At 67.7% G+C, this 24,290-nt stretch overlaps 8 protein-coding genes across 8 annotated transcripts; 7 read left to right on the top strand and 1 right to left on the bottom strand.

Moving 5' to 3' along the window:
* Nucleotides 1-101: 101 nt before the first annotated feature.
* Nucleotides 102-2,149, top strand: RHOBADRAFT_54679 (uncharacterized protein; the record flags this gene model as incomplete). Its single annotated transcript, XM_018417445.1, has 7 exons — nt 102-305; nt 384-430; nt 502-705; nt 779-1,010; nt 1,086-1,476; nt 1,598-1,742; nt 2,009-2,149. The coding sequence occupies 7 exons, from the start codon at nt 102-104 to the stop codon at nt 2,142-2,144; spliced, it is 1,359 nt and encodes a 452-aa protein (XP_018270170.1). The 3' UTR covers nt 2,145-2,149.
* A 398-nt stretch (nt 2,150-2,547) lies between these two features.
* On the bottom strand, nt 2,548-3,526 carry RHOBADRAFT_45417 (uncharacterized protein; the record flags this gene model as incomplete). Its single annotated transcript, XM_018414603.1, has 3 exons — nt 2,548-2,592; nt 2,676-3,035; nt 3,107-3,526. The coding sequence occupies 3 exons, from the start codon at nt 3,524-3,526 to the stop codon at nt 2,548-2,550; spliced, it is 825 nt and encodes a 274-aa protein (XP_018270169.1).
* A 166-nt stretch (nt 3,527-3,692) lies between these two features.
* Nucleotides 3,693-5,457, top strand: RHOBADRAFT_38003 (uncharacterized protein; the record flags this gene model as incomplete). The annotated part of the gene is made up of 5 exons (XM_018413482.1): nt 3,693-3,876; nt 3,955-4,115; nt 4,461-5,039; nt 5,122-5,289; nt 5,359-5,457. The coding sequence occupies 5 exons, from the start codon at nt 3,693-3,695 to the stop codon at nt 5,455-5,457; spliced, it is 1,191 nt and encodes a 396-aa protein (XP_018270168.1).
* Nucleotides 5,458-6,505: 1,048 nt separating this feature from the next.
* RHOBADRAFT_37999 (uncharacterized protein) lies at nt 6,506-11,845 on the top strand. Its single transcript, XM_018413481.1, has 20 exons — nt 6,506-6,575; nt 6,640-6,700; nt 6,777-7,318; nt 7,394-7,466; nt 7,548-7,648; nt 7,719-7,855; nt 7,982-8,212; nt 8,298-8,557; nt 8,645-8,704; nt 8,814-9,085; nt 9,161-9,381; nt 9,458-9,603; nt 9,683-10,385; nt 10,470-10,537; nt 10,602-10,675; nt 10,766-10,885; nt 10,950-10,974; nt 11,054-11,269; nt 11,381-11,506; nt 11,578-11,845. The coding sequence occupies exons 1-20, from the start codon at nt 6,512-6,514 to the stop codon at nt 11,774-11,776; spliced, it is 3,699 nt and encodes a 1,232-aa protein (XP_018270167.1). The 5' UTR covers nt 6,506-6,511; the 3' UTR covers nt 11,777-11,845.
* Nucleotides 11,846-12,645: 800 nt separating this feature from the next.
* On the top strand, nt 12,646-16,007 carry RHOBADRAFT_16433 (uncharacterized protein; the record flags this gene model as incomplete). Its single annotated transcript, XM_018412316.1, has 7 exons — nt 12,646-12,870; nt 12,966-13,528; nt 13,599-15,193; nt 15,310-15,479; nt 15,549-15,578; nt 15,650-15,778; nt 15,891-16,007. 7 exons carry the CDS (start codon nt 12,646-12,648, stop codon nt 16,005-16,007), a joined length of 2,829 nt encoding a protein of 942 aa, XP_018270166.1.
* A 714-nt stretch (nt 16,008-16,721) lies between these two features.
* On the top strand, nt 16,722-18,583 carry RHOBADRAFT_54674 (uncharacterized protein). Its single transcript, XM_018417444.1, has 6 exons — nt 16,722-16,964; nt 17,040-17,271; nt 17,351-17,551; nt 17,627-17,789; nt 17,893-17,975; nt 18,047-18,583. The coding sequence occupies exons 1-6, from the start codon at nt 16,755-16,757 to the stop codon at nt 18,328-18,330; spliced, it is 1,173 nt and encodes a 390-aa protein (XP_018270165.1). The 5' UTR covers nt 16,722-16,754; the 3' UTR covers nt 18,331-18,583.
* Nucleotides 18,584-19,185: 602 nt separating this feature from the next.
* RHOBADRAFT_54673 (uncharacterized protein) lies at nt 19,186-20,741 on the top strand (the record flags this gene model as incomplete). Its single annotated transcript, XM_018417443.1, has 6 exons — nt 19,186-19,386; nt 19,453-19,684; nt 19,751-19,951; nt 20,024-20,186; nt 20,266-20,348; nt 20,428-20,741. The coding sequence occupies 6 exons, from the start codon at nt 19,186-19,188 to the stop codon at nt 20,739-20,741; spliced, it is 1,194 nt and encodes a 397-aa protein (XP_018270164.1).
* An 872-nt stretch (nt 20,742-21,613) lies between these two features.
* On the top strand, nt 21,614-24,032 carry RHOBADRAFT_37989 (uncharacterized protein; the record flags this gene model as incomplete). The annotated part of the gene is made up of 13 exons (XM_018413480.1): nt 21,614-21,733; nt 21,804-22,031; nt 22,077-22,127; nt 22,192-22,284; nt 22,353-22,367; nt 22,427-22,476; nt 22,545-22,895; nt 22,968-22,981; nt 23,042-23,149; nt 23,214-23,325; nt 23,392-23,567; nt 23,627-23,786; nt 23,858-24,032. The coding sequence occupies 13 exons, from the start codon at nt 21,614-21,616 to the stop codon at nt 24,030-24,032; spliced, it is 1,653 nt and encodes a 550-aa protein (XP_018270163.1).
* Between the last annotated feature and the right edge of the window lie 258 nt (nt 24,033-24,290).

Raw genomic sequence — 24,290 nt, 5'->3', positions numbered from 1 at the left:
GAGCAAGCGAGGACGGGGCGGCGCGAGGAGGCGAAGAGGTCCGGCCTCGCTCAACCGGCCACGCCGAGAGCTCCAACGAGAGCCGACGCACGCCGACCGACATGCTGCGCTGCTGCTGCTCGTGCCCACTCAAGCGCGCCTCGCCCCTGTCGCTCGTCGCCCTCCCGCTCGCCTCGTCGTCGTCCCCACTCGGTCCGGCCTTGGCCCGACTGCCCAGCCCGCACGGCCACCAGGGCCAGCAGCGACGACACTCGAGCAACGAGCAGCACTTCCGCACCCAGCACGGCGCAGTCCGCGTCAACCTCGTGCGTCCCCCCCCCTCCCGCTCGCTTGCCGAGCCTCACCCGGACTGACCACCGCTCTTTCCCCTCCTCCACCTGCAGAAGGCCAAGGGCGCAGTCGGCGTCGCCCAGTCTCGAGGAGAACGCCCGTGCGTCCCTGCCTTCCCGTCGTCGCACCCTCGCCTCCATCCAGCTCACCCTCGCGCTCGCTCGCTCGCAGCTACCAAGAAGACGCCTACGCCGTCCGCTCCCTCGCCCTCCCGCAATCCGCTCTGCGGTGGAACGTCGTCGACGACCGACTCGGCACCGGCTGGGCACCGGCCACGCGCGAGGGCTTTGACGGCGAGGAGCCAAAGCCAGGCGAGGAGGGCAACGAGGAGGGCGGCAGGCGGCGACAAGTCGCCTACTTTGGCGTCTTTGACGGGTGCGCCGGCACTCGTTCGCTCTTTCTCGTGCGCCTTCGGACCTCGGGCACTGACTCGAGCGGGTACCCGCAGGCACGGCGGCGACTACACGTCCAAGTACCTCGCCTCGTCGCTCGACTCGCTCCTCGAGGCGTCGACCTCGCCCGACCAGATCCCGCCCGTCATCGACGAGTACCGCGCACTCGGCGGCTACCTCAAGCGCTACCGCGGCGGGCCCCTCGACCGCTTCCGCCCCGAGAGCGACCAGTACGTCGTGCACAAGGGCATGGCGCTCGACGAGGTCGCCGTCCTCGCCTTCCTCAAGGTGCGTCCCGGCCTCTCACTCGCGCCCTCGCCCCGATATTGAGTACCTGATCCTGACTCGGACGACATTTCGCAGGCCGACAACCACGTCGTGTCGAGCCCGGACAAGTTCCCCAAGTCGGGCTCGACGGCGACGGTCGCGCTCCTGCACTCGCTCGACGTGCCCTACTCGTACCCGTACTACGCCTCGTCGCTCGTGTCGCTCACGGTCGCGCACCTGGGCGACACGACGGCGCTCCTCGCGTCGTCGGCCGGCGGGCGCGCGCACCGCCTCACGCAGGCGCACCACGCCGACAGCCGCACCGAGAGCGAGCGGCTGCGCACGAGCGGGACGGGCATCATAACCGACTCGTTCGGCGAGTCGCGGTGGGGCGGCGTCGTCGCCAACACGCGGGCCGTCGGCGACCGCGAGTTCAAGCCTGTCGGCGTCATTGCCGAGCCCGAGATCATCAAGCGTGTCCTGCGAGGTGCGCACTCTCTCTCTCTTTCCCCTTTCCCGCTCTACGTGCGCGACGGGCTCGTCAGACGATCCACCCAGACTGACCTTTCCCCTCGCCCACTGTCCCCTCCGCGCTCTCCCTCGCGCAGGCAACGAGTGGGCGTTCCTCCTCCTATGCAGCGACGGCGTCACCGACTCGATCAGCGACCAGGAGATTGTCGACCTGTGCCGAGGCATCAAGGACCCGGAGCGGGCGGCCAAGAAGGTCGTCTCATTCGCCGAGGATGTCGGAGCGTGCGTCGGCTCGTCCTCTCCTTTCTCGCTCCACTCGATGACTGACTCTCTCGCCTTCCCCTTTCCCTTCTGCATACACCCCTCTTTCGAACCGACATGCGCCCGTTCGAACTCTCGCGCCCTCGTCCGCCACCTCTCGCCGCACCCGACCTCGCGCCGCCTCGTCACCCCTCGACACGCCTCTCTCCCCCTCCTCCCTTCCTCCTCCCTTCCTCCTCCTTTCCTCGTCGACCATTGCCCGCCTGCCCTCGCGCCCTGCGCTGCAGCGAGGACAACCTGACGTGCGTGGTGGTGCCGCTCGCCGGGTGGGGCAAGCTCGGCGGGCTCGACAGCACGGCGTCGCGGCGCGAGTACCGGCTCAAGGGCGGCGGGATCGGGAGTGGGCGGCAGAAGCGGATGTAGCTCGGCGAGTGGGCGGGCGGGTCGGCGGGCGGGCTCGGCGGGCGGGCGCGCGAGAGCAGGGCGGACGAGGATCAAGCGCGCGACGAGCGAGAGCGTAGACGAGCCGGGGCGCGAGTAGAAGCAGCTGTCGAGACGAGCTCGCTCTCTGCAACGTCGACAAGTGAGTATACATGCACTTTGCGATTGCGATTGCGAGGGTGCCCGAGAGGAGAGAAAGAGAGAGAGGGTATGGTACAGAACAGAATCCCTGCGGCGACGACGACCTCGTCGTGCCGCCCACCCGAGGCGAACCCGAAAGCCAAGCGAACCCTCCACCTCGACCAAGAGCGCGCTGCACCCTGCTCGACCTGCGCCCCTCCTCCCCACCCGTCCCGACTGGCCGACTCGAGGTCGAGCCTGACGCTCAGACGGTCCACTTGGTCGAGCCGCCGCCGCTCTTGGACCCGTACTGCGGACGTGAGAGCGCGAGTGAGCGACGGGCCCGAGGACGAGGACAGGGAGAGAGAGCGAGGGAGAGAGCGAGGGACGCACGCGCTGCTGCGAGTCCTTGTGCGACTGGAACTCGACGTCGCTCGAGACCTTGTCGTTCTGGGCGATGCCCATGCCGCCCTCGGGGAAGCCGAGGACGTGGTACTTGAAGTGGCGGCCGATGTTTTTGATGCGGCGCTCGACCTCGTCGGCGTCGGTGGCGGTGGCCGACGACGACGACGAGCGGGTCCAGATGTTGAGGCGGAAGAAGGCCTTGCGGGTCGAGACGATGACGCCCGTGATCTCGTTCGAGAAGGACGAGGGGAGGGGCGCGGGCGCGGTCGACGTGGCCGGGGCGGGCGCGTCGTCGGACGAGGGCGAGACGTAAGGGGTCTCGAACGTCTCGCCGATGGCGGCGAGCATCTGTGAGGTGCGCGGTCCCGAGTCAGTCGGTGTTGCAGCGAGGGCGAGAGAGAGGGAGAGAGGGGACGGACGGTGTAGAGCCAGAAGCGGTCGATGTGGTCGGTGTACTTGCCGCGCGGGAGCTGTACGGACCACTTGCCGCCCTGGCTGTTGGCGTCGTCCTCCCACGCGGGCTTGATGCCTTGCTTGAAGAGGTAGTAGTTGGCGTTCTGGCCGAGGGTCGAGGGGGGCACGATGGCCGAGTTGAGGGACCAGAACGACTCGACGTCGGCGAACGAGGCGACGGGGACGATGGCGTCCTCCCACGACTTTGCCTTGTCCTGCTTCGAGGCCGAGTCGAACGAGAGGGTCCAGGCCGAGTAGAGCGGGTGCTTTACGGTAAAGTTGGCCGGGTCGGAGAGGACGGTGATGTGCTTGTCGTTGTCGGCCGTGGCCTGGTCGACGGCGGCCTTTGCGGCGTCCTGGGCGGGTTGAGGGAGGGACGAGGCCATGGTGGGCGTGCGAGTGTGGCTGCACTGGCTGCTCGAGAGGTAGCTGGACACAGAGAGGGGGAGAGTGCTCGTCGTCGTCGTCGTCGTCGGTGTCTGTGCCGAAGCGAGCGTCGCACCGCCTCGCTCCTCCTCGTCCCTCTCCTCTCTCCCACACGCTACAGAGAGGATGGGCCTCCTCCTCGAGAACGCCCTCTCGGAGGAACTGCCACACCACCCACCTCCTCGCCCCTCGCCGTCCACCTCTCACTCCGGCCCTCGCTCATCGCCACCATCCTCGCCAACCACCACGGCCAACGACACGGACAAGATGCTCGCAGCATCCATCGGCGCAGTCTTGACCTCGCTCACCAGTCAGTCCCCGCGACTGTCCCTCTTGCACCGACCCACCCTCGACTGACCTCATCCTCCTCCCCTCGCCCGCCTCGCAGTGACCCCGTTCGACGTCGTAAAGACCCGTCTCCAGACCCAGGCCCCGCCGAGACCGAGTCCGCTATCGTCCCTCGCGCGCGCGACCAACCCCGCCTCGTCCACCTCGCCCTGGCCCCCTCCCGTCCCGAGCACCTCGTCGGCTCCACCGCCTCGACCCGCCGTGTGCTGCAACTCGCACGCCTACTTCAACCCCAACCCCGCGACCCAGGCCAGCCCCGCCCGCGACCTCCTGTGCCGCTTCGACCCGCGCACCGCCCGCGCCGCCCTCCCGGCCGCAGGAGCCCACCTTCACCACCTCCACCCCGCACCCCAACTCGCCGTCGCAGGCGCAGAAGGTGCCGCGACGTGGTGCCTGTACCCGGCCGCCGCCGCCGCCGCCTCGACCTCGACCGCCGCCGCGCCAACCTCGTCGGCATCCCGCACCCTCTTCCCCTCGTCCCACTCGCCCTCGCCCTCTCTCTCCTCATCCGCCCGACCACCTCGACCCTCGTCCCACCCCCACCAGCAGCGACACCTGACGGGCTTCCTCGATGCCCTGACCCACATCCTGCGCGCCGAGGGCCCCGCCGCCCTGTGGCGCGGCACGGCGCCCGCCCTCGCCATGTCGGTCCCGGGCCAGGTCGGCTACATGGTCGGCTACGACGCCCTGCGCCGCACCGCCCTGCGCCACCTCGCCGCGTCCGACCACGCCCACTCGGCCGCCCAGGTCGCCGTCCCGCTCGTCGCCGGCAGCGCCTCGCGCGCCGCCGTCGCCGTCGCCCTCTCGCCGTTCGAGCTCGTGCGCACCCGCCTCCAGGCCCAGACGCGCTCGACCCGCGTCCCGCTTGCCGCCCTCGTGGCCGAGCTGCGCTGGTCTACCGCCTGGCGCGGCCTGAGCAGCACCCTGTGGCGCGACGTGCCCTTCTCCGGCGTCTACTGGGCCGGGTACGAGGCCATCAAGCGCGCCCTCACCGGCGGCAGGGGCATGGGCGAGCAGCACGGCGCCATACCGGCGGGCTCGGGCCGGCGCACCGCCGCAGCGAGCAACGACGGCGCGAGGGGAGAGTTCGCGACGGCGTTCGTCAGCGGCGCAGGGAGCGGCATGGTGCGTCCTCTCTCTCTCTCTGTGTCTCCTCCTCCCTCTCACCTTGTCGCCGGGACTGACTCGAGCGCGCCCGCACCCGCAGATCGCCGCCACGCTCACCAACCCATTCGACGTCGTCAAGACGCGGCGGCAGGCGCCGTCGGCCTCGACCAAGGGCGACGAGGCGCGCACGCTCGCCCTCCTGCGCCACATCGTCCGCAACGAGGGCTGGGCGGCGCTGTGGAGCGGCTTGACGCCTCGCCTCGCAAAGGTGCGTCCCCTCCTTGCCCTCTCCTTCCACTTGGCCCACGTCCTGACCCTCTCGTTCTCTCCCGTACAGGTCGGCCCGGCGTGCGGGCTCATGATCGGCTGCTACGAGGGCATCAGCGGCTGGCGAGGCGCGCAGCGGGCGGCGACCGAGCGCGGCGAGCTCGAGTGAGCGGGCGCCGGGCCGCACGTCGCCCGGTGGGTCGAGAGGCGGAGCGGGACGAGGGGAGCGGCAGGTCGTAGACGACGAGACAGACGAGGAGGCTGCCATAGAAGCAGATCCTGCGCACTTGCTCTCTCTCGGCCGGTCGCGAGCGAGTCCGGCATCGTCGAGAGCGCTTCCTCGATGATCGAGGCGTGCGCCGCGCTGTGCAAAGTACTCGAGAGCGGACAGCTGCGTTGAGAGGCCAGACGGAGCGAGAGCGAGGATCCATCTAGAGCCGGTCCGCGGCAGCCGAGGAGGAGGAGGACGAGGCGATGATGAAGTCGCTCGCTGTCCTCTCAGCCTCACACGTCGCCTGCTTTTGACTGCAGTCATGGCGCCCGATCCAGCATCCGACCCACCGACGCCGCACCGCCGCCACATGAGCCTCCCTCTCGGTCCGCTCCCGCTCGCCTCGGCCCTCCACGCAACCCCACTCTCGTCCCCGACTACTCAGGGCGTCGCAGGCCTGCGCCACAGCACTCGCAGCGCTCAGCCAGCACCCTCCACGGCCGGGCGCCGCTTGTCGGCAGCCGCACCTCGGTCCCACCACCTCCCCACCGACGACGACGATGATGACCTCGACCTCGACAGCTTGTCGTCCGGCGACGAGTCGTACCTCCCGCCGGCACCGCTCAACCTCGCCAGACTCGCACCCGCCGTCGTTCCCTCGCGCAAAGGGTCCGTTCTCTCGCGCGGCCTCCTCCTCAAGGCCGACTACCGCTTCTCGGCCGCCGCACCGCCCGAGTCGAGCTCGTCACCGGCCGCCTCGGGCCCTTCGTCGTCGTCGTCGTCGTCGAGCACCGGTCCCGCACCCGTCACGCCGCCGGCGGGCCACCCGTACGGCGACGTCGCCGGCGCGTCGCACGTCCGCGACGGCGGCCTCGGCGTGTGGGGCGTCGCGCAGCCCACGGCGACGGGCATACGCTCGCTCCTCGCCCTCCTCGGCGCAAAGCGCGCCGCGTCGACTGCGGGCGGCGCCAAGGGCAAGGGCAAGGAGCGGCGGCAGGACGTCGCGTGGTTCATGACGCGCGAGGAGCCGCTCATCTACATCGGCGGGCAGCCCTACGTCCTGCGCGAAGCGTCTCGTGCGTCCCTCTTCCTCTTCTTCGCGGTCTGGGTCGAGCGCGGACTGAACCTCGAGCTCTGCAGACCCGACCGAGACGTACTCGATCAGCGACCGCGCAGAGAACCTCGAGGAGATCGAGGCGAGGTGCGTCTCACGTTCCTCCTGCCCACTCTCGCACGTCGCGATCGTCCTTACTGACACGCTGTACGTCCGTTCGCAGGCTCAAGAACGACATCCTGCGCGAGTCGGCTCGGTACGGCGGCCTCGTCCTCGTCCACTCGGAGCCGTACTCGGGCCCGCTCCGCCCGAGCTGGGTCTCGGTCTCGCCGTCGACGGTCCTCACCGCGCGCGAGCTGTTCGCCGAGGTGCGCAACGAGGGCTTCTCGGTCCGGTACCACCGCACGCCCGTCGCGCGCGACCAGTCGCCCCAGGACGGCTACCTCGACACGTACGCCGAGCGCATCCGCGCCCTCCCGACCCGCACCCAGCTCGTCTTCAACTGCGGCGCCGGCGTCGTCCGCAGCACGTTCGCCATGAGCGTCGCGCTCCTCGTCCGCCGCCGCATGCTCGTCGACCAAGGTCGACCCGACCCGTATGGCGTCGCGGCCGCCAACGACGACGACGGCGACGTCCGCGACGGCGCCAAGAGCCCGGTCGGCGGCGACGGCGGTGTCGGCGCGGCGAGGCGGGTCCTGCGGCAGCAGAGCGAGCAGGCGAGGCGCGACCGCAGCCTGCTGCGCCTCATGCACGTCCTGTCCAAGAGTGCGTCCTGCCGTCCTTTCCTCGTCAGTCCCTACCCTGCGAGGCGACTACTGACCCTCGATCGATCGCGCGCAGGCCTTCCACCGGGCAGCCAGGCGACCATCCTCGCCCTCCTCAGCTCGCAGTCCAACCTTCTCGAGAACTTGCGGTGCGCTCCCTCTCGCTCTCTCCTCGTCGATCCTCTCAGGGACGTATACGGACAACCGGTCTGACTCTCTCGCACCGACAGGGCGGCGCTCCTTGGCAACTTCGACATCGTCTTATCGCTCCTGTCGACCCTGGACGACGGCTCGGGCGTCAAGAAGGTCGTCGACGCCATCGTGGATGACTGTGCGCCCCTCTCTCCCCCTCGCCGAGTCATTGTTGTCGGTCGCACTGACTCTGCCTTTCGTACCCGCAGGCGACGCCATGGTCAACCTGCGCGAGTCGATCGTTCAGCACCGAGTGCGGTACGCCTCGCTCGCCCTCCTCGACGAGCGCACCGCCACCGCCTACCGGCAGTCGGCCCTCGCCGCCCTCGAGCGCTACTTCTTCCTCGTCGCGTTCGCGTCCTTCCTTTCCTCGTCGTCGTCGCCCTCGACCGCCGCCGCCGCCCCGACCGGCACCGCAGCGCCGACCGCCACTGCGCCCGACTCGCCGGCCACCTTCTCGGCCTGGCTCAAGCGCCGTCCCGAGGTCAAGCACATGATCACGCGCTTGCGCAAGGAGGGCGCGCCGGGCCACTTCTTCATCTTCGCGCCGGTGCAGGACCTGAGCGCGATCGCCAAGGCGGACCGGGGCGGCGAGGGCGCCGTCGTGCTCGCGCCGGGAGCAGCTGGGGCGTCGGGTGGAGGACGAGCGGGCGAGCGGCAGGGAGAGAGGATCGGCGAGGAGTGGGCCGAGCAGATCATTCGGGTGCGCTCGCTCTCTATCTCTCCGTCCCTTGATCTTTCCTTCTCTTCTGTACATCGACTCATGCGCGCACCCTCGTCGCCTGCAGGCGCGCTCGGGCATCATCCTGCGTCCGTCGACCATCCTCAAGAACGACCAGTGGCTCGCGCTCGCCGAGGGCCAGTCGCAGCACGTCCGAGGCGCGATCAACTTCCGGCGCGTGCCCGGCACCAAGCTGTACGGCCTCAGCCAGCCGACCGAGGAGGGCATCCGGACCGTCGTGCGGCAAGTCGGCGAGGAGCTCGGCGAGGGGGAGGGGAGGAGGATCGTGTGGATCGGGGTCCGCGAGGAACCGCTCGTCAACATCAAGTGCGTCGAGATCTCTTCCTCGCCGTCTCCATGCGTGAGTAGTCTCGAGACCGGCGCGCTCACAGCGTCTGCGCCCTCGTCACGCAGCGGGACGCCGTACGTCCTTCGCCAGCAAGCCGTCTCGCTCAGGAACGTCAAGTCGTACAGGTGCGCCCGACCGCTCTCTCCTTCCTCGAGCCCGTCCGATGGCTCGACGGGCCGTGACTGAGCTGCAGAGGCGGCGCAAGACTGACCACGAACCCTTTTTCGCCCGCAGCGGCATCTCGGCCAAGCGTCTCGAGCTCCTCGAGGCCCGCCTCAAGGACGACGTCCTGTCCGAGTTGACGACGTTCGAGGGCCGCATTCTCGTCGCGTCCGAGGCCGACGATGGCTCGGTCAACCCGCTGTGGGAGGCTGTCGAGGACGGCCCGTCGCAGGTCAAGACGATGCGCGAGGTCATGGACAAGGTCGGCGGCGAGGAGTGCGGCGAGGCGTTCACGTTCATCCGCGTCCCGATCACGGCCGAAAAGTTCCCCCAGTTCCAGGACTGTGAGCTCCAACTCTCGTCGTGCGCGCTCTCGAGCGCCCGTCCTGACCTGCCTCTGCCCTATCTCGCGCACACAGTGCGCGACATCATCGAGGTCGTCACCTCGCTCGACATGGACACGAGTGCCGTCATCGTCAACGACCAGCTCGGGCGCGGCCGCACGACACGCACGCTCGTCGTCATCAAGCTCCTCCAGGACTGGATGCGCAGCGGCGGCACGCCCAAGGCCAAGCGCAGCGACCGCCAGAGCTACGTCGTCATCAACAACCTGCTTCGGGTCGTGCGCAACGGCTTCGAGGTGCGTCCTCTCGTCCCCTTTCGCCCAGGACGAGCGAGCACCGGTCCTGACGTCGCGAGCGACCTTCTCTCCCCAGGTCAAGAACGCGGTCGATGCGGCCATCACGGCATGCGGCGAGCCTTTCGACCTGCTCGAGTCGATCGAGAACGCGCGGCAGCAGGCCGAGGACTCGGACGGCCCGACGAGGGCGATGTGGATCGCGAGGGGGATCCGCGAGCTTCGGTGCGTCCTCGACCGTCCTCTCGCCTTGTCCTTGGACGAGGAGTGGCACTAACACTCTCGAGCGTCCCCCCTTGTGCAGCGGGTACTTCTTCTTGATCCTGTTCATGTGCTTCCTCAACGAGTGCCGCCCGTCGACCTGGCGCGAGATGGGCACGACGTCGTCGTACGAGACGTGGGTCAAGGACCGCCCTGTCTTCCGCACGATCCAGCGCGAGCTCGACGATGCCGGAATCGAGGCCCTGTCGCCCCTGAGCCGAGGTGCCCTTGTCGAGCGCGGCACGGCGAGCGACGACGAGGTGGCCGACTTTGTCGCCCACCGCGACGGCCGGATCCTGTCGGCGTACTCGCTCCTCAAGAGCGACTTCTTCTCGGGCCTGCAGAAGATGAGCTTGCCCGAGCGAGTCGACGGCTCGCCCAACTTCCGCCGAGTCCCGCTCAGCACCACCGCCGCCACCGACCTCGCCCAGAGCGCCGCCTCGTCCCTGTCGACCGCGCAAGGACATGGGCCCCTCGTGTACGGCTCGGGCATGCCGACCGTCGACGGCTTGCGGCGTGCGCTCGAGAAGATGAACGCGAGGGAGACCAAGGTGCTCTGGCAGAGCCTGCGCGAGGAGCCGGTCCTGTTCGTGTCCGGCCGGCCGCACGTCCTGCGCCTGTTCGACCGCCCGCTCGAGAACGTCATCACGACCGGCGTCACGACGGCCACGGTCGAGGCGATGGAGGTCGAGCTCAAGAAGGACCTGCTTCGCGAGCGCGAGAAGACGGGCGGCAAGGTGCTCCTGGTGCGTCCCCGCGGTCCTTTTCTCCTCTTTCTGCGTCCTCTCGACGATCGACAGCCGCCTAACGTACACCTTTCTCGCCTGCAGCACGACGAGATTGAGGAGAACGGCTCCTTCACGGTGACGGCCATGTGGGAGGAGATTCAGCCGACCGAGTGCGTCCTAGTTGCCCTTCTCTCTCGCTTTCCGTACCTCGACCTGACTCTCCTGCCTTTCCAGTATCCTCACGCCTCGCGAGGTCTACACGATCATGCAGAACGAGGGCTTCAGGGTCGACTACGAGCGTCTACCTGGTGCGTCTCTCGCCCGCTCGCTCTCCCCCTTTCCCTCTTCTCGCGCCGACTCAGGCGAGCTCACTGACCCTCGGGAACCTCCCCACGCAGTCACCGACGAGCAGTCGCCGATCCCGGGCGTCTTCAGCCGCATCGAGCGCCGCATGTCGAGCGCGCTCACGACGGCGCGCGACAAGGAGAACTTTTCCGCAGCGTGGAACTGTCAGATGGGTGCGTCCGCTCTCCCCTTCAATCTCTCTTGTCCCGCATACTGACAAAGCCTCACTGTCCGCAGGACGAGGACGAACGACGACCGGCATGTGCGCCTACCCTGCCCCGGCCTCCTTTCTCGCCAAAAGGCCGCGCACTGACTCTATTGCCCGGACCCCCTGTCCACAGGGTCGCCTGCGCCCTCGTCTACCGCATCCTGTTCGATCGACACGCCGCGTTCGAGATGGCGGCGTCGTACGTCGAGCCGCCCGAGGACCACAACCTGCACTGGGACGGGCGCGAGGCCGAGCCGCTCCTTCAGGGCGAGTACAAGCTCGTGCTGCAGCTCGTCGGCGTCCTCAAGCACGGCAAGCTCGCCAAGAGGCTTGCGGACAAGGCCATCGAGTGCGTCCCTGTTCGCCTCAACCTCGCCCCTCCCTCGCCTCGGCCTCGAGCCCTGCCGGACCTGACCTTTCCCGCACTCCTCCTTCCTCGTCCCGCATTGCCTCCTCGCAGCGACATGGAGGCCGTGCAGAACTTGCGGCTCGCCATCCACAGCTTCGTCCTGCGGGTCGAAGCCGCCGAGGAGGGCTCGAAGAAGCGCGCCAAGCTGTTCGACCAGGCGCTCAACTACCTGTACCGGTGCGTGCTCTCTCTCTTCCTCTCTCTTTCTCTTTCTCCTCTCGTTCGTGACTGATGTCGTCTCTCTGCAGGTACGCAACGCTCATCGTGTTCGCCAACTTCCTCCTCGACAAGGCGAGTCACTTGAGCGACATCTCGGCAGGTGACTCGGACGACGACGGCGGCGACGCCCCTGCTGGCGGCGACGAGTCGACCTTCCTTTCGTTCGAGGCCTACCTGGCCGAGCGGCCCGAGATCAAGAAGATCCTCACGCGGCGGACGCTCGAATAGACGAGGGCGACGGCGGCAGTGGATAGACTGGCTCGCGGGCGCACACTCTTGCAATAGCAGCTGGATCCGCTCTGACATGTTGCAGAGCTGTGACCGAAAGTGCGCAGGCTGTCAAGGTCTGCGAGCGAGCGAGGAGCTGAACTCGCCGCACGCAACCCGCTCGCGCCGCGGCCGAAAGGGAGCGGGGCGAGACCGACAGGAGCAAAGCTGCATCGCAGTTCTGCGGCAGCACTGTATGTCCGCAGGAGCAGCAGAAGCGAGCGGGAGAGTCGAGCGAGAGGGCGTAGCAGGAAAGGAGAGGAGCGACGAGCACGAGACTCTGCGCCTGCGAGGCTGCGTGCCCTTGGCTTGGCGAGAATGGCAGGGGCGCGAGAGCCACCTCAGCCCTGTGAGCCGAATGAGGGCGTTTGCCAGAGCAGGAAGAGCGCAGTACGCTGCCGCAGCGCAAGCGGGCGGGCAGAGTCGCGAGGAGAAGCGAAGGACGAGGCGAAGAGCCGTCGGCGGGGGCGGGTGCACCCAGCGAAGCGGCCAGGCTTGAGACGCAGCCGCTCTGAGCAATCGCAGCGCATCTCTCGGCCCACAGACGGGACGAGGGCGCGCCGACGAGGCGAAGGAGATGAGAGCGGGACGCGGGCGGTGGGAGGACGAGGGGACCGTCCAGGTCGTGGGCAGCCGGCGCAGCGGGTGCCCGTGCAGCACAGGAGCAGGCGCGGGTGCTCGGCTAGGCAGCTTGCGCGTTGCTGGCAGAGCAGTAGCGACGAGAGGCTGTCATCGCGCGTCGTCGGCGTTCGTCCGCTCACATCTGTCCCACACCCCCGCCAGGCCCGAGAGAGGTCACAGCTAGGCTCTCGCACACTCGCACGCGGGCCATGGCTGCGCTCCTCCGCCTCGCGAGTCGAACCCGCCCCTCGCCCTCGCTCCTCCGCCACCACCACCCGTCGGCTCTCGCCAGCGCAGCCCTCCCCGCCCGCTCGCTCCACGTCCGCAGCGTGTCCATCCTCAGCGGCATCGGCAGGCTCGCAGGCCGCACAGCCGGCCGCGGCGCACTCGGTCTCGGCGTCGGCGCCGGCGCTCTCACCTGGGCAGAGTACAAGGTCGACGGTGCGTCATCTCCCTCTCTCGCTCTCACGCCTGCCAGTACGCCCAGCGAGCTCACGTGTACCACACGACACCCGCAGGCTTCAAGCAGAACGCTGTCGGCACCCTGTCCGACATCAACGACAAGCTCGGCACCGCCTACAACGTCGCCTCGACCTCGATCGCCTCGACCTTCCACTCGCTCACCCAGCAGGGCGGCGACACGATCGACTCGGTCTCCGAGACGGCCTCGACCCTGTGGGCTGGCGCCACCGTCGGCGTCGAGTCGCGCCTGTCGAACTTTCGCGACCGGTTCCGCCAGGCGTTCGAGCGCGACGACGCCGCCGAGCAGCGCGACGATGCCGACGCGGCTTCGGCCTCGGCCTCGAGCAGCGGTCGCGGCCAGGGGCCCTCGCCGGACCCGACCCCGGCGGCGACCCTTGCCGCCGCCATGGCGGCCGCGGCCCCGGTCCTCGTCGACGCCGACGAGCCCGCCGCCGACTCGAGCGAGGACCTCATGCTCCTCACGCGCAAGCTCATCGAGATCCGCTCGATCCTGTTGAGCATCGGCGAGGAGGCCGGCCTCACGCTGCCCTCGATTGTCGTCGTCGGCAGCCAGAGCAGCGGCAAGAGCAGCGTCCTCGAGGCGATCGTCGGTCGCGAGTTCCTCCCCAAGTGCGTCTCTCTTCATCCTCTCTACCCTCTCGAGAGCCATACTGACTGTGTCTCTTCCCGGCCGGCGCAGGGGCGACAACATGGTCACGCGGCGCCCGATCGAGCTCACCCTCATCCACACCCCGGCCACGCCGTCCAACCCTCGCCCGACGACGTTCGCCGAGTTCCCGTCGCTCGGCCCGGGCCACATTACCGACTTTGGGCTCGTCCAGAACACGCTCGTCGACCTCAACCTGTCGGTGCCCGCCGAGCAGTGCGTGTCGGACTCGCCCATCCAGCTCCGCATCCACTCGCCGCACGTTCCCGACCTCAGCCTCGTCGACCTGCCTGGCTACGTCCAGGTCGCGAGCATGGACCAGCCCGAGGAGCTCAAGGACAAGATCGCCGCCCTGTGCGACAAGTACATCCGCTCCCCCAACATCATCCTCGCCGTCTGCTCGGCCGACGTCGACCTCGCCAACTCGCCCGCCCTGCGCGCCGCCAAAAAGGTCGACCCGCTCGGCATGCGCACGATCGGCGTCGTCACCAAGATGGACCTCGTCGAGCCCGCGCAGGGTGCCGCCATCCTGTCGAACAACCGGTACCCGCTCGCCCTCGGCTACGTCGGCGTCGTCTGCCGAGCGGCCAAGCAGCACTCGCGCTCGCTCCTCAAGCGCAGCAACGGCGCGAGCGACGAGGGCAGCCTCGTCGGGCCGATCCGGGCCCAGGAGGAGGCCTTCTTCGGCGGCAACGGCGAGGCCTTCTCGCGCGAGGGCCTCCAGGTCGGCACCGACACGCTCAAGAAGCGGCTCATGCACGTCCTCGAGGAGTCGATGGCGTCGTCGCTGCACTCGATCTCAAACGCCGTCGCGCTCGAGCTCGAGGAGGCGACGTACCAGTTCAAGGTCCAGTACAACGACCGCACGATCAGCGCCGAGTCGTACGTCGCCGAGACGCTCGACCTCCTCAAGGCCCGCATCGGCGCCCTTGGCAAGAGCTTCGCCAAGAAGGACGTGCGCCGCCTCCTCAAGTCGTCGCTCGACGAGCAGGTCCTCGACCTCCTCGCGTCGCAGTACTGGATCGACCAACGCGCACCCGAGCTCGGCACCCTCGCCAACGACCGCTCCGTGTCGCCCGAGGAGCTCGACGTCTACTGGCACCGCAAGCTCGACGCCCTCTCGTCGTCGCTCACCAAGTCGGGCGTCGGTCGGGCCGCCACCCAGCTCGTCGTCGACGCCATCCGCGCCCGCCTCGCGACCCTCGCTCGCGAGGAGCCCCTCCTGTACCACCCGGACGCGGCCGACCGCATCGCCGCGACGGCCGACGCCATCCTGCGCGAGCGGTTCACGCTCACGAGCGATCAGGTCGAGAACAGCGTCAAGCCGTTCAAGTACGAGGTCGAGGTCGAGGGCCGCGAGTGGGAGCACGGCCGGCTCGAGGCCGTCGGCCTCCTCGAGCGCGAGCTCGGCATGTGCGACTCGGCGCTCGCCAAGATCAGGGACGCCGTCGGCGGGAGGAAGTTGCGGGGCGCGATGGAGTACGTCGCCGAGATCGAGGAGAAGGAGCGCAGGAGGAAGGAGCGCAGGAGAGAGGCGAGGGCGGCGGGGCAGGAGGACTGGGACGAGCTCGAGGAGGACCTCGCCGACCCGACACGGCCCGCGTTCAACCCGGCGCTCTTGGCCAAAGGTGCGCCTCGCACTCTCTCTTTCTCACTCGCCCGTCACTCTGCCTCTTTCGAGACGTGCACTGACACGTCCCTCGACCACGTCGTCGCCGCCGTCGTCGTGGTCACCGACCTGCAGCTCGCGAGGCCATGTTCCTCTCGTCGCGCTCGTCCATCTTGCGGCTCCGAGTACTCGCCCTCAAGTCGAGGCGGTGCAAGGCCGGGCCCGAGCAGAAGGCGTTCTGCCCCGAGGCGTTCCTCAACGTCGTCGCCGACAAGCTCTCGAGCACGGCGGTCCAGTTCATCAACGTGCGTCGGCCTCGTCCTCTCGCCTCTCGACAGCCCGAGCATGACCTGATCCTTCTCCTGTTCGTCCAGATCGAGCTTCTCGTCGAGTTCTTCTACCAGGTGCGTCGTGCTGGCCCTCTCCCCACCTTTAGCCCACCCGCAGAAGCTCACCCTCGAGCGCACCGACACAGTTCCCTCGCGACCTCGACAACCGACTGTCGCACGACCTCGACCGCGCCGAGGTGCTGCGCTTTGCTCGCGAGAACCCTGTCATCGCCCAACACCTCGCGCTGCAGGACCGCAAGGAGAAGCTCGAGTTGGTCAGTCGCGCCTTCTCAATTCCGCGCACGTGTCCCCGTACCCCCGCATGCTCCTTCGGGGTCTGTCGACCGTCCAGAGGAGGCGAGCCTGACGATCTTCTGCTCCGTGCAGGTCGCCGACAAGCTCGACAGCCTCGTCAAGCTGCAGCGCGACAAGGCGCAGCAGCAGAACCCTCGGCGCCCAGGACAGCAGCACGACTCGCGCCGAGGTTTGTTTGGCATGTTTTGAGGTTCGACGACGCGTCGTGTGCCCCTTGGACGGGGCTTCGTGCAGGCTGCATCAAGCTGGCCCGACTCCCGACCGCTCTTCCGCCGCCGACTCTCTCGCTCTCTCTCTTTCGTTCTCGGCCTCGGTGCCTCTGTATAGATTCGGGCCCTCCTTTGTTGTACAGCAGTGACGTCTCCCCTGGCAATCGCACTCGTGCCCCCCTCTGTCGGTCGTCGTCGTCGAGAGAGAGAGCGAGAGCGGGACCGTGCGAGGAGGGACGTGGTCCGCCGCCGGACCTCGAGCGCTTTCAAGGCCGGGCAGCTTCCCGACGAGGTCGTTCGACCTGCTGGCTTGCCTCGTCGAGCGTCGTTCGAGGGCCGCTCTGACGCGCAGAGTTGGGCGGCCTGTCCGACGGTCGGAGGAATCCGAGCTAAAGTGAGCGTGGAGAGGACTCCGAGGAGGGCCTACGCCCCTTCTAGCGCCCCGCACTTCATTAAACAGGCTCGAGATCGCACCGGGGAATTGGCTGTCGCCCAATGGAGCAGGCCGATCCGCGAGGCAGGCACGCCGCCGGCCCCCCACCTTCGCGTTCGGCAGTTCGTCGTCGAACGATGCGTGTTTGTGCGCGATGCGGTGTGGTGCCCTCGTCGAGGTTGCCTGAACTGCGCCGTCCCGAGTGTCCCCTCGATTCGAGCGCTCTTCTGCTCTCTCTTCCCTTCCCTCACCTTTCCCTCACACCTCTCTCCACCCGACCTTCCCAAGTTCACCATGCTCGTCAAGCTCCCCCTCGTCGCCGCTGCCGCCTTTGCGACGGCCGCTACTGCCGCCGCCGTCCCCGCCACGGACGACGTCGCCCTCATGAAGAAGAACATCATCCAGCGCCTCGAGCGCCGCGCCAGCAACGGCATGGTCAAGCGCAACTCGCTCACGACCGGCGCCGACGACGCGACCATCCTCAACTTTGCCCTCACCCTCGAGGTCCGTCCCCTTGTCGACTGCGACTCTCTCTCTCAGAGCGACGAGCTGACCCGCCTCTCTCCTTCCCGTGTGCAGCACCTCGAGAACACGTACTACTCGGAGGCGCTCGCCAAGTTCTCGGCCGCCGACTTCGAGGCCGCCGGCTACACTGGCCTGTACCCGCTCCTCGAGCAGGTCGCCGCCGACGAGGCGTCGCACGTCGGCTTCCTCACCGCCGCGCTCAAGGCCGCCGGCGTCACCCCGGTCGAGGCGTGCAAGTACTCGTTCCCCTACACCGACGTGACGAGCTTCCTCGGCCTCACCCAGGGTACGTCGTCGTCTCTCCCTCTCTCTCGTCCTCTCGAGCATGCGAACGACGACCTGACCTCGCTCGCGCCTGCACGCAGTCATCGAGGGCGTCGGTGTGTCGGCTTACCTCGGCGCCGCTGGCGACATCTCGGAGGCCGACTACGTGACGGCCGCCGGCTCGATCCTCACGGTCGAGGCTCGCCACAACGCCTTCGTGCGCTTCCTCAACAACTACACGCCGTTCCCGGCCGCGTACGACACGCCTCAGTCGGCGACCAACGTCGTGACGATTGTCACCCGTCCGTCGCACTCTCTCTCTCCCTCGTCTCCCGCGTCCTGCGCCCTGGCACTGACACGTCGTCGACGCTCTGCAGCTTTCTTCACGTCGTGCCCCGAGGGCTCGGCCCCGACGATCAAGGGCAAGTCGGGCCTCAACGTCACGACCACCGAGTTCACCCTCGGCGGTGACCTCCAGGTCACCCCGGCCAACGCCTCGGCCGTCCCTGCCGGCACCACCGTGTACTGCGGCTTTGCCTCGTGGGTCCCTCTCTCTCTCGCGCGCGTCGAGGCGACGAGCCGAGCCGGATGAGATCCTGACCTCGTCTCGCGGCATCTCTCTCTCTCTCTCTCTCTCTCGCAGGGGCCTGAACGCTGCCTTCACCGCCTGGAACGACGGCACCTGCAAGATCCCGACCGAGAACATCACGATCGGCCAGACGTACGGTGCGTCCGACTCGTTTCCCTCGCACCTCGCCGCTCGACGGGCTCTGACTCTTTCTTCTTCTTCCCCTCAGTTGTCGTCACCACCGGCCCGTCGCTCGAGGACAAGTACACCCTCGCCGGCCCGGCCATCATCGACACGACCCCGAAGAACTCGTCGGTCACGATCCCGGCCCCGGCTGGCGCCGCGAGCATGTCGATGTCGATGTCGAGCGCGTCCGCCTCGGGCAGCGCCGCCGCCGCCTCGGCCGCGCCTGCTGGCCTTGCTGCCACCAACGCCGCCGTCTCGGGCAAGCAGATGGCTGGCGCCGCCGGCCTCTTCGCCGCTCTCGTCGGCGGCCTCGCCGTCCTCCTCTAGATTTGAGAAGGTCGCCCGCACCCCTCTTTCGCTTTCCCCTCTTCCTCTCTCAGCGTCACCTTTATCCCCATTCTCTCGCCTTCGTTTCTCATCGCAGCTCCCAGTCGAGCGCGGCAGCTGTACATAGTTACCCCCCGAGTGTGGCATTCCCTCGAGTTCGCTCTCTTCCCCTCGCCCGTAGATTCCCCGCCTCGGGCGTTCGAGCAGTTTGCAAAGCCGATCGCGCACCAAGTAACCTCGTCACGTCTCATCGTCGTCGAGCCGTCGGAAGCGTCGGACAGCCCTCGCTGCAGCTCGGTGCGATGCTGGGCAGCAGGTGCCCTCGGCGAGAGCCCGACTCTTGCGATGCGACGACGGTCGCCCGAGACCTCTTACCGCGCCTTCTCGCGCGGTCAAGCTTCGCGGCGGTCAGCCGAGCATTGGCGGTGACGCCGTTGCCGAGCTGCGGTCCGTGCGAGGCTGCAAGCAGCGCGTCGGCCCAGGCACCACGCGCACCCGAGGCTCTACGTTCGCTCGCCAGATCCAATCTGACCGCGTGGCTCGTTGCGCAGGCTTCGACGTCGCCCAATAGCGGAAGCCGATTCACCCGGGCGCGAGAAAGGATCAGCGGGAAGCTGGCCATCGCCAGGAAGGAGCTTTTGCTTGGGCCTCTCCCGCCTGCCACATCGAACGACGTAGCTCGCTGCATGGTCCACTTCCCAGCCCGTTGCCTGACCGATCCCGAGAGGGCCATCGCGCCAGCCCCTTGAGCCTCGTCGTCGTCGTCGCGCACCAGCTCTCACTCTCTCTCTCTCGTCCGCACCTTCCCCCGCACTCCTCCCCCCACCTCGAGCCGACCTTCCCAAGTTCACCGACATGCTCGTCAAAGTCCCGCTCGTGGCTGCTGCCGCCTTCGCCACGGCCGTCAGCGCCGTCGCCGTACCTGCCGACATCGAGCTCATGAAGAAGTCGTATATCGAGCGCCTCCACAAGCGCTCGACGAGCCTCGCCAAGCGCAACTCGCTCACGACCGGCGTCTCGGACGCGACCATCCTCAACTTTGCCCTCACGCTCGAGGTGCGTCCTCTCGCTCTCTCATTCTCTCGTCGACAGACAACTGATGCAGGGTCCGTGCGTGTGCAGCACCTCGAGGACACGTGGTACAAGATGGCGCTCGAGAAGTTTACGGCCGCCGACTTCGAGGCCGCCGGCTACACTGGCCTGTACCCGCTCCTCGAGCAGGTCTCGCGCGACGAGACGTCGCACGTCGGCTTCCTCAAGGCCGCCCTCGAGGCCGCCGGCGCGACGCCCGTCCAGGCGTGCAACTATTCGTTCCCGCTCACGACCGTCAAGGACTTCCTCTCGCTCTCGCAGGGTGCGTCAGCTCTCCCTTCTCGGCGCACGCCTACCTCGAACTGACAGCTTGCGTCCTCGTCCACAGTCGTCGAGGGCGTCGGCGTGTCGGCCTACCTCGGTGCGGCGGGCGCGATCCACGAGCCGGACTACGTTACGGCCGCCGGCTCGATCCTCACGGTCGAGGCTCGTCACAACGCCTTTGTGCGCTTCCTCAACAACTACACGCCGTTCCCGCAGCCATACGACACGCCGTTGTCGGCCACCAACGTCGTGACGATCGTCACGCGTGCGTCCACTCGACCTTCTTCCCTCGCGCTCAGGCCTCCTTCATTCTGACCCTCGTCCTCCTCGTCGACAGCGTTCTTCGACTCGTGCCCCGAGGGCTCGGCGCCGACGATCAAGGGCAAGTCGGCCATCAACGTCACGACGACCGAGTTCACTCTGGGCGGCACGCTCGAGCTTGTCCCGGCCGACGCGTCGGCCGTTCCTGCCGGCACTACCGTGTACTGCGGCTTTGCCACGTGCGTCCCTCTCTCTCTCTCTCTCGCGTCGAGGCGACGAGCCGAGCCGTCACTGACGACCGCTTTCGCCCGCTCGCAGCGGCCTCGAGGCAGCCTTCACCCTGTGGGAGGACGGCTCGTGCAAGATCCCGACCGAGAACATCACGACCGGCCAGACTTACGGTACGCCTTACGTTCTCTGCACCCGTCAACCTTCCTGAGCGAGTCTGACGTGTTCTTCTCCTTCACCCTCGCCTCGCAGTCCTCGTCACTACCGGCCCGTCGCTCGAGGACAAGTACACGCTCGCCGGCCCGGCCATCATCGACACGACGCCGCAGAACACGTCGGTGACGATCCCGGGCCTCGAGAACTCGGCTGCGTCGGGCGCATCGTCGGCCGTCGCGAGCGCGACCTCGGCCGCCGGCTCTGCTGTCGCGTCGTCGGCGCCGGCGAGCGCTTCGCCCTCGCCTGCTGGCCTTGCTGCCGCCACGAACGCCGCCGTCTCGGGCAAGCAGATGGCGGGCGCTGCCGGTCTCTTCGCCGCTCTCGTCGGCGGCCTCGCCGTCCTTCTCTGAACTTGAGAAGGTCGCCCGTCGCACCTCCCTCCCTCCCTCGAATCCCTCGACGTTGCGTGTAGCACTCTCCCCCATGCCTTCTCTACTTTTCGTTCCCCCTTACCGTCGCTCGCACAGAGTGCAGCCCTCTGTCCATAGCTCCTTCCCCTCGGCGCCCACTTTCCTCGAGCCAGAATTGACAATCTCGCAAGTGCGACGCCTTTGAGTCCTCCCTGTGTATCGCTCGTCTCGAGTGAGAGAGTGTGAGCTGGACCCAGAAGTCGAGCAGAAAGCGCGAGACAAGTAGCCTCTGTCCGTTCGATGCGCTCGAGCCGCTCAGTGCGGGGCCGCGCGCGCGGCCGCGGCCCGACTCCGGTCCGTCTCGAGCTCGCCGTCGCACCTGTCGCTCCCCATGCTCGCGCTGCTACGCTGGCTGCTTCTGCTACAGTGCGGTCCTGCAGCGAGCCCCTCGTGCCCTGCGCCCACTGCCTCGTGCCGTCGCCGCGAGCTACAAGCTGCGAGCACCGCCCTCGTCAACGCATTCAAGCTCGACCTCCCTCACCGTCACATCCGCCGCCGCCATGGCCCTCGCCTTCCTGCGCCGCCAGTTCCAGCACTCGCGCGAGCGACACGAGAACGGTACCTCGCACGAGGCGTTGCTGCCCGTCGCCTCCTCACTCGCCGCCGTCGCCGATTCGCCTCGGCCGTACTCGTCCGGGCAGCGTCCTTGGTCACCTGTCGCCAGCGTCGACGCTCGAGACGCAGCGGGTTCGGCAAGGAGGTGCGGCCTGCGCACGCGGTCTAAGCGGCTCGAGCGCGCCGGCTGGTTCTGCGTCGTCCTCGTCGTCGCTGTCGGGTTCTACCTGTCGTTCGACCCGCGAGCTGTCGACAGCATGGAGTACACGGGCTCGTGTGCAGCTTGCCTCGCGCTCCTCGGCCCCATGAAGCAGTTCGCCGAGATGGGCGACCAGGGCTTCGTCGACCTCGCCACGGGTTTTTGCTCCACGCTCGGCGTGCGTCCCTGTTTCTCGCGCCTCGACGCTCTTTTGACCCGAATCGAACGCTCACGACGTCCTCCCGCAGATCCAGGACGCCGACGTGTGCGCAGGTGCCGTCGGGACGCAGGCGCCGATCCTCGCGCACGTCTTGCGCTCGGTCGGGCCCAGCTCGCTCGCCCTCAACAGCTTCTGCGCCAGCATCTTTGGTCTATGCCCACTTCCCGACACGACGCCGCACAAGGTCAACCTGTCCGACCCGCCGTTCTCGCTCTCGAGCGCGTCGTCGAGCGAGATCCTGCCGGAACAAACGGCCGTCGCCGCTCGTCGCGTCAAGGAGTGGATGTCGCAAGGTCGCGAGCCGTTCCAGGTCGTGCACATCTCTGACACGCACGTCGATCGCGAGTACACAGTGCGTCAGCCGCCCGTCGCCTCTCGGACTGTACCGTGGCCCTGACCTCGCTCTCTTTCCCCAGGTCGGCGCCGACGCAGACTGTCGCAAGGTCATCTGCTGCCGCAACTATGGGCCTCAGTCAGTCGGTGCGCACGCTCGCAAGCCAGCTGGACCGGTGCGTCTCGCTCTCTCGACTCGACTCGAGCTTTCGACGAGCGAACTGACAGCGACTCTGACCCGCAGTACGGCGCCGACAAGGTGCGGCGCTTCTCCTTCTCTCCTTCTCCTCGACGATTAGTGACACTCTCCCTTCACAGTGTGACTCGCCGCCAGCTCTCGTCGACAGCGTCTTCCAGGCCGTCGAGCAGTACGTTTTCTCGTTCGGCAGCCCTCAGGTCCATCGCGGTTCCCTTCTGACGGTCCTTGCACCTGCAGGTTTGCGCCAAATCGCTCTTTCACGATCTTCACGGGCGACGCGATGGACGACGCCGTCTGGGAGTCGTACCGCCCCAAGATCGAGCGCGAGATGCACAGCTGGCACGCCTCGCTGCCGACCCGCTCGTACCCGGTGTTCGGCAACCACGACGTCGCTCCCGTCAACGGCTTCCCGCGTTCGACGGCGCTCAACGCCTCGTCGGTCGACTGGGTCTACGAGCTCGCGGCGCGAGATTGGGAAAAGTGGGTCGGGCGAGCGGCGGCAGAGCAGGTGAGGACGATGAGCGGGTGCTACGCGACGGTCCATCCGGGCACGAGCCTCAAGATCATCTCGCTCAACACGAACCTGTGGTGCGTCGCCTCGTTTCTCCCCTCGAGCCCTCTCGAGGTCGACGAGACTGACCTTCCCAAGTTGAGCCACAGGTACAAGCAAAACTGTGCGTCCTCGCCTCCCTTCCTTCTTCCCACTCTCGATTGATGGCTCCTCTCGTCGACAGTCTGGCTGTACGACTCGGACGCGCCTGTGTGGGACCCGAACGGCATCTTGACGTGGCTCGCTCGAGAACTCGACGAGGCCGAGCAGGCCGGACAGCGCGCATGGATCAGTGCGTCTCTCTTCCCCTCTGTCTCCTTCGCCGAGCCTCACAGACTGACTCGCCGTCCCTACAGTCGGGCACATGTCGTTCGGCAAGACCGACACCTTGCGCGACCAGAGCAACTACGCCGGCCAGATCTTTCAGCGGTACCACCGGACGATCGCGGCACACTTCTACGGGCACAGGTGCGTCTCTCTACTCCTCGTCGACGACGTCGCTCGACTCAGTCACTGACGAGGACGCTCCCGCAGCCACCGCGACGAGTTCGAGATCGGCTACTCGGACTACTCGGACCGCTCCCCGGCAACGGCGACCGCCATCTCGTTCATCGGCGGGGCACTCACACCTGCGTCCGGCAACCCCGTCTTCCGAGTGTACGACGTCGATCCTGACACGTACGAGGTCGTCGACTTTGTGCCCATCATCGGTCCGTCCTCACCTTTTCTTCGACATCGAGTTCTCGACCGACGCTCGCACCCCTCGCAGCCAATCGCTCCTCGTCGACCTACCAAGCAGGCCCCGAGTGGGCGAGATACTACTCGGCGCGCGAGAGCTACGGCGCTTTCCTCGATCCGCCGCACCCGGCGCGCGAGCCGCTCAACGCGCGCTTCTGGCACCGCCTCACCGAGGCGTTCGAGGTCAACGAGTGCGTCTCGTCCTCCCATCTCTCTTTCGTCGCACGACGCACGACCACGACCTGACGACCACGCCGAGCAGGTCCGCCTTCCAGCTGTACTTGACCAGGACGCTGCGAGGTCACCCGACGAGCGCGACCAAGTGCGACACGCCGTCGTGCAAGGCCGCCAAGCTCTGCGCACTACGCTCGATGCGCAGCGAGGACAACTGCGTGCGTCCCTCTCGTCTCTCGGCGCTCGAGCGGCGCTCGTACTGACGAGCAGGTCCGTGCGCAGGACGTCGTCCCGATGCACAACTCGTTCAAGCCCAAGTTCGAGCGGCGCAGCTTTCTTGTGCGTCCTCTCTTTCTCTTCTCAGCCACGACATCGACAATACCGAGTCCTGACATCGAGCGTGCAGGACATCTCGCAGTGTGAGCGACCTGGGCTCGCCACCTTGCTGCGCGAGCTTGCCGGCTCGCCCGACGTGCGTCCCGCCCCTATCTCTCTCTCTCCCTATCGATCATGTCGCGACT

This window comes from Rhodotorula graminis (genome assembly GCF_001329695.1).
Source record: "Rhodotorula graminis WP1 unplaced genomic scaffold RHOBAscaffold_9, whole genome shotgun sequence".
Classification (NCBI taxonomy): Eukaryota; Fungi; Basidiomycota; class Microbotryomycetes; order Sporidiobolales; family Sporidiobolaceae; genus Rhodotorula; species Rhodotorula graminis.
The sequence above is the reverse complement of the archived record's forward strand: the minus strand, read 5'-3'. Positions and strand labels throughout refer to the sequence as shown.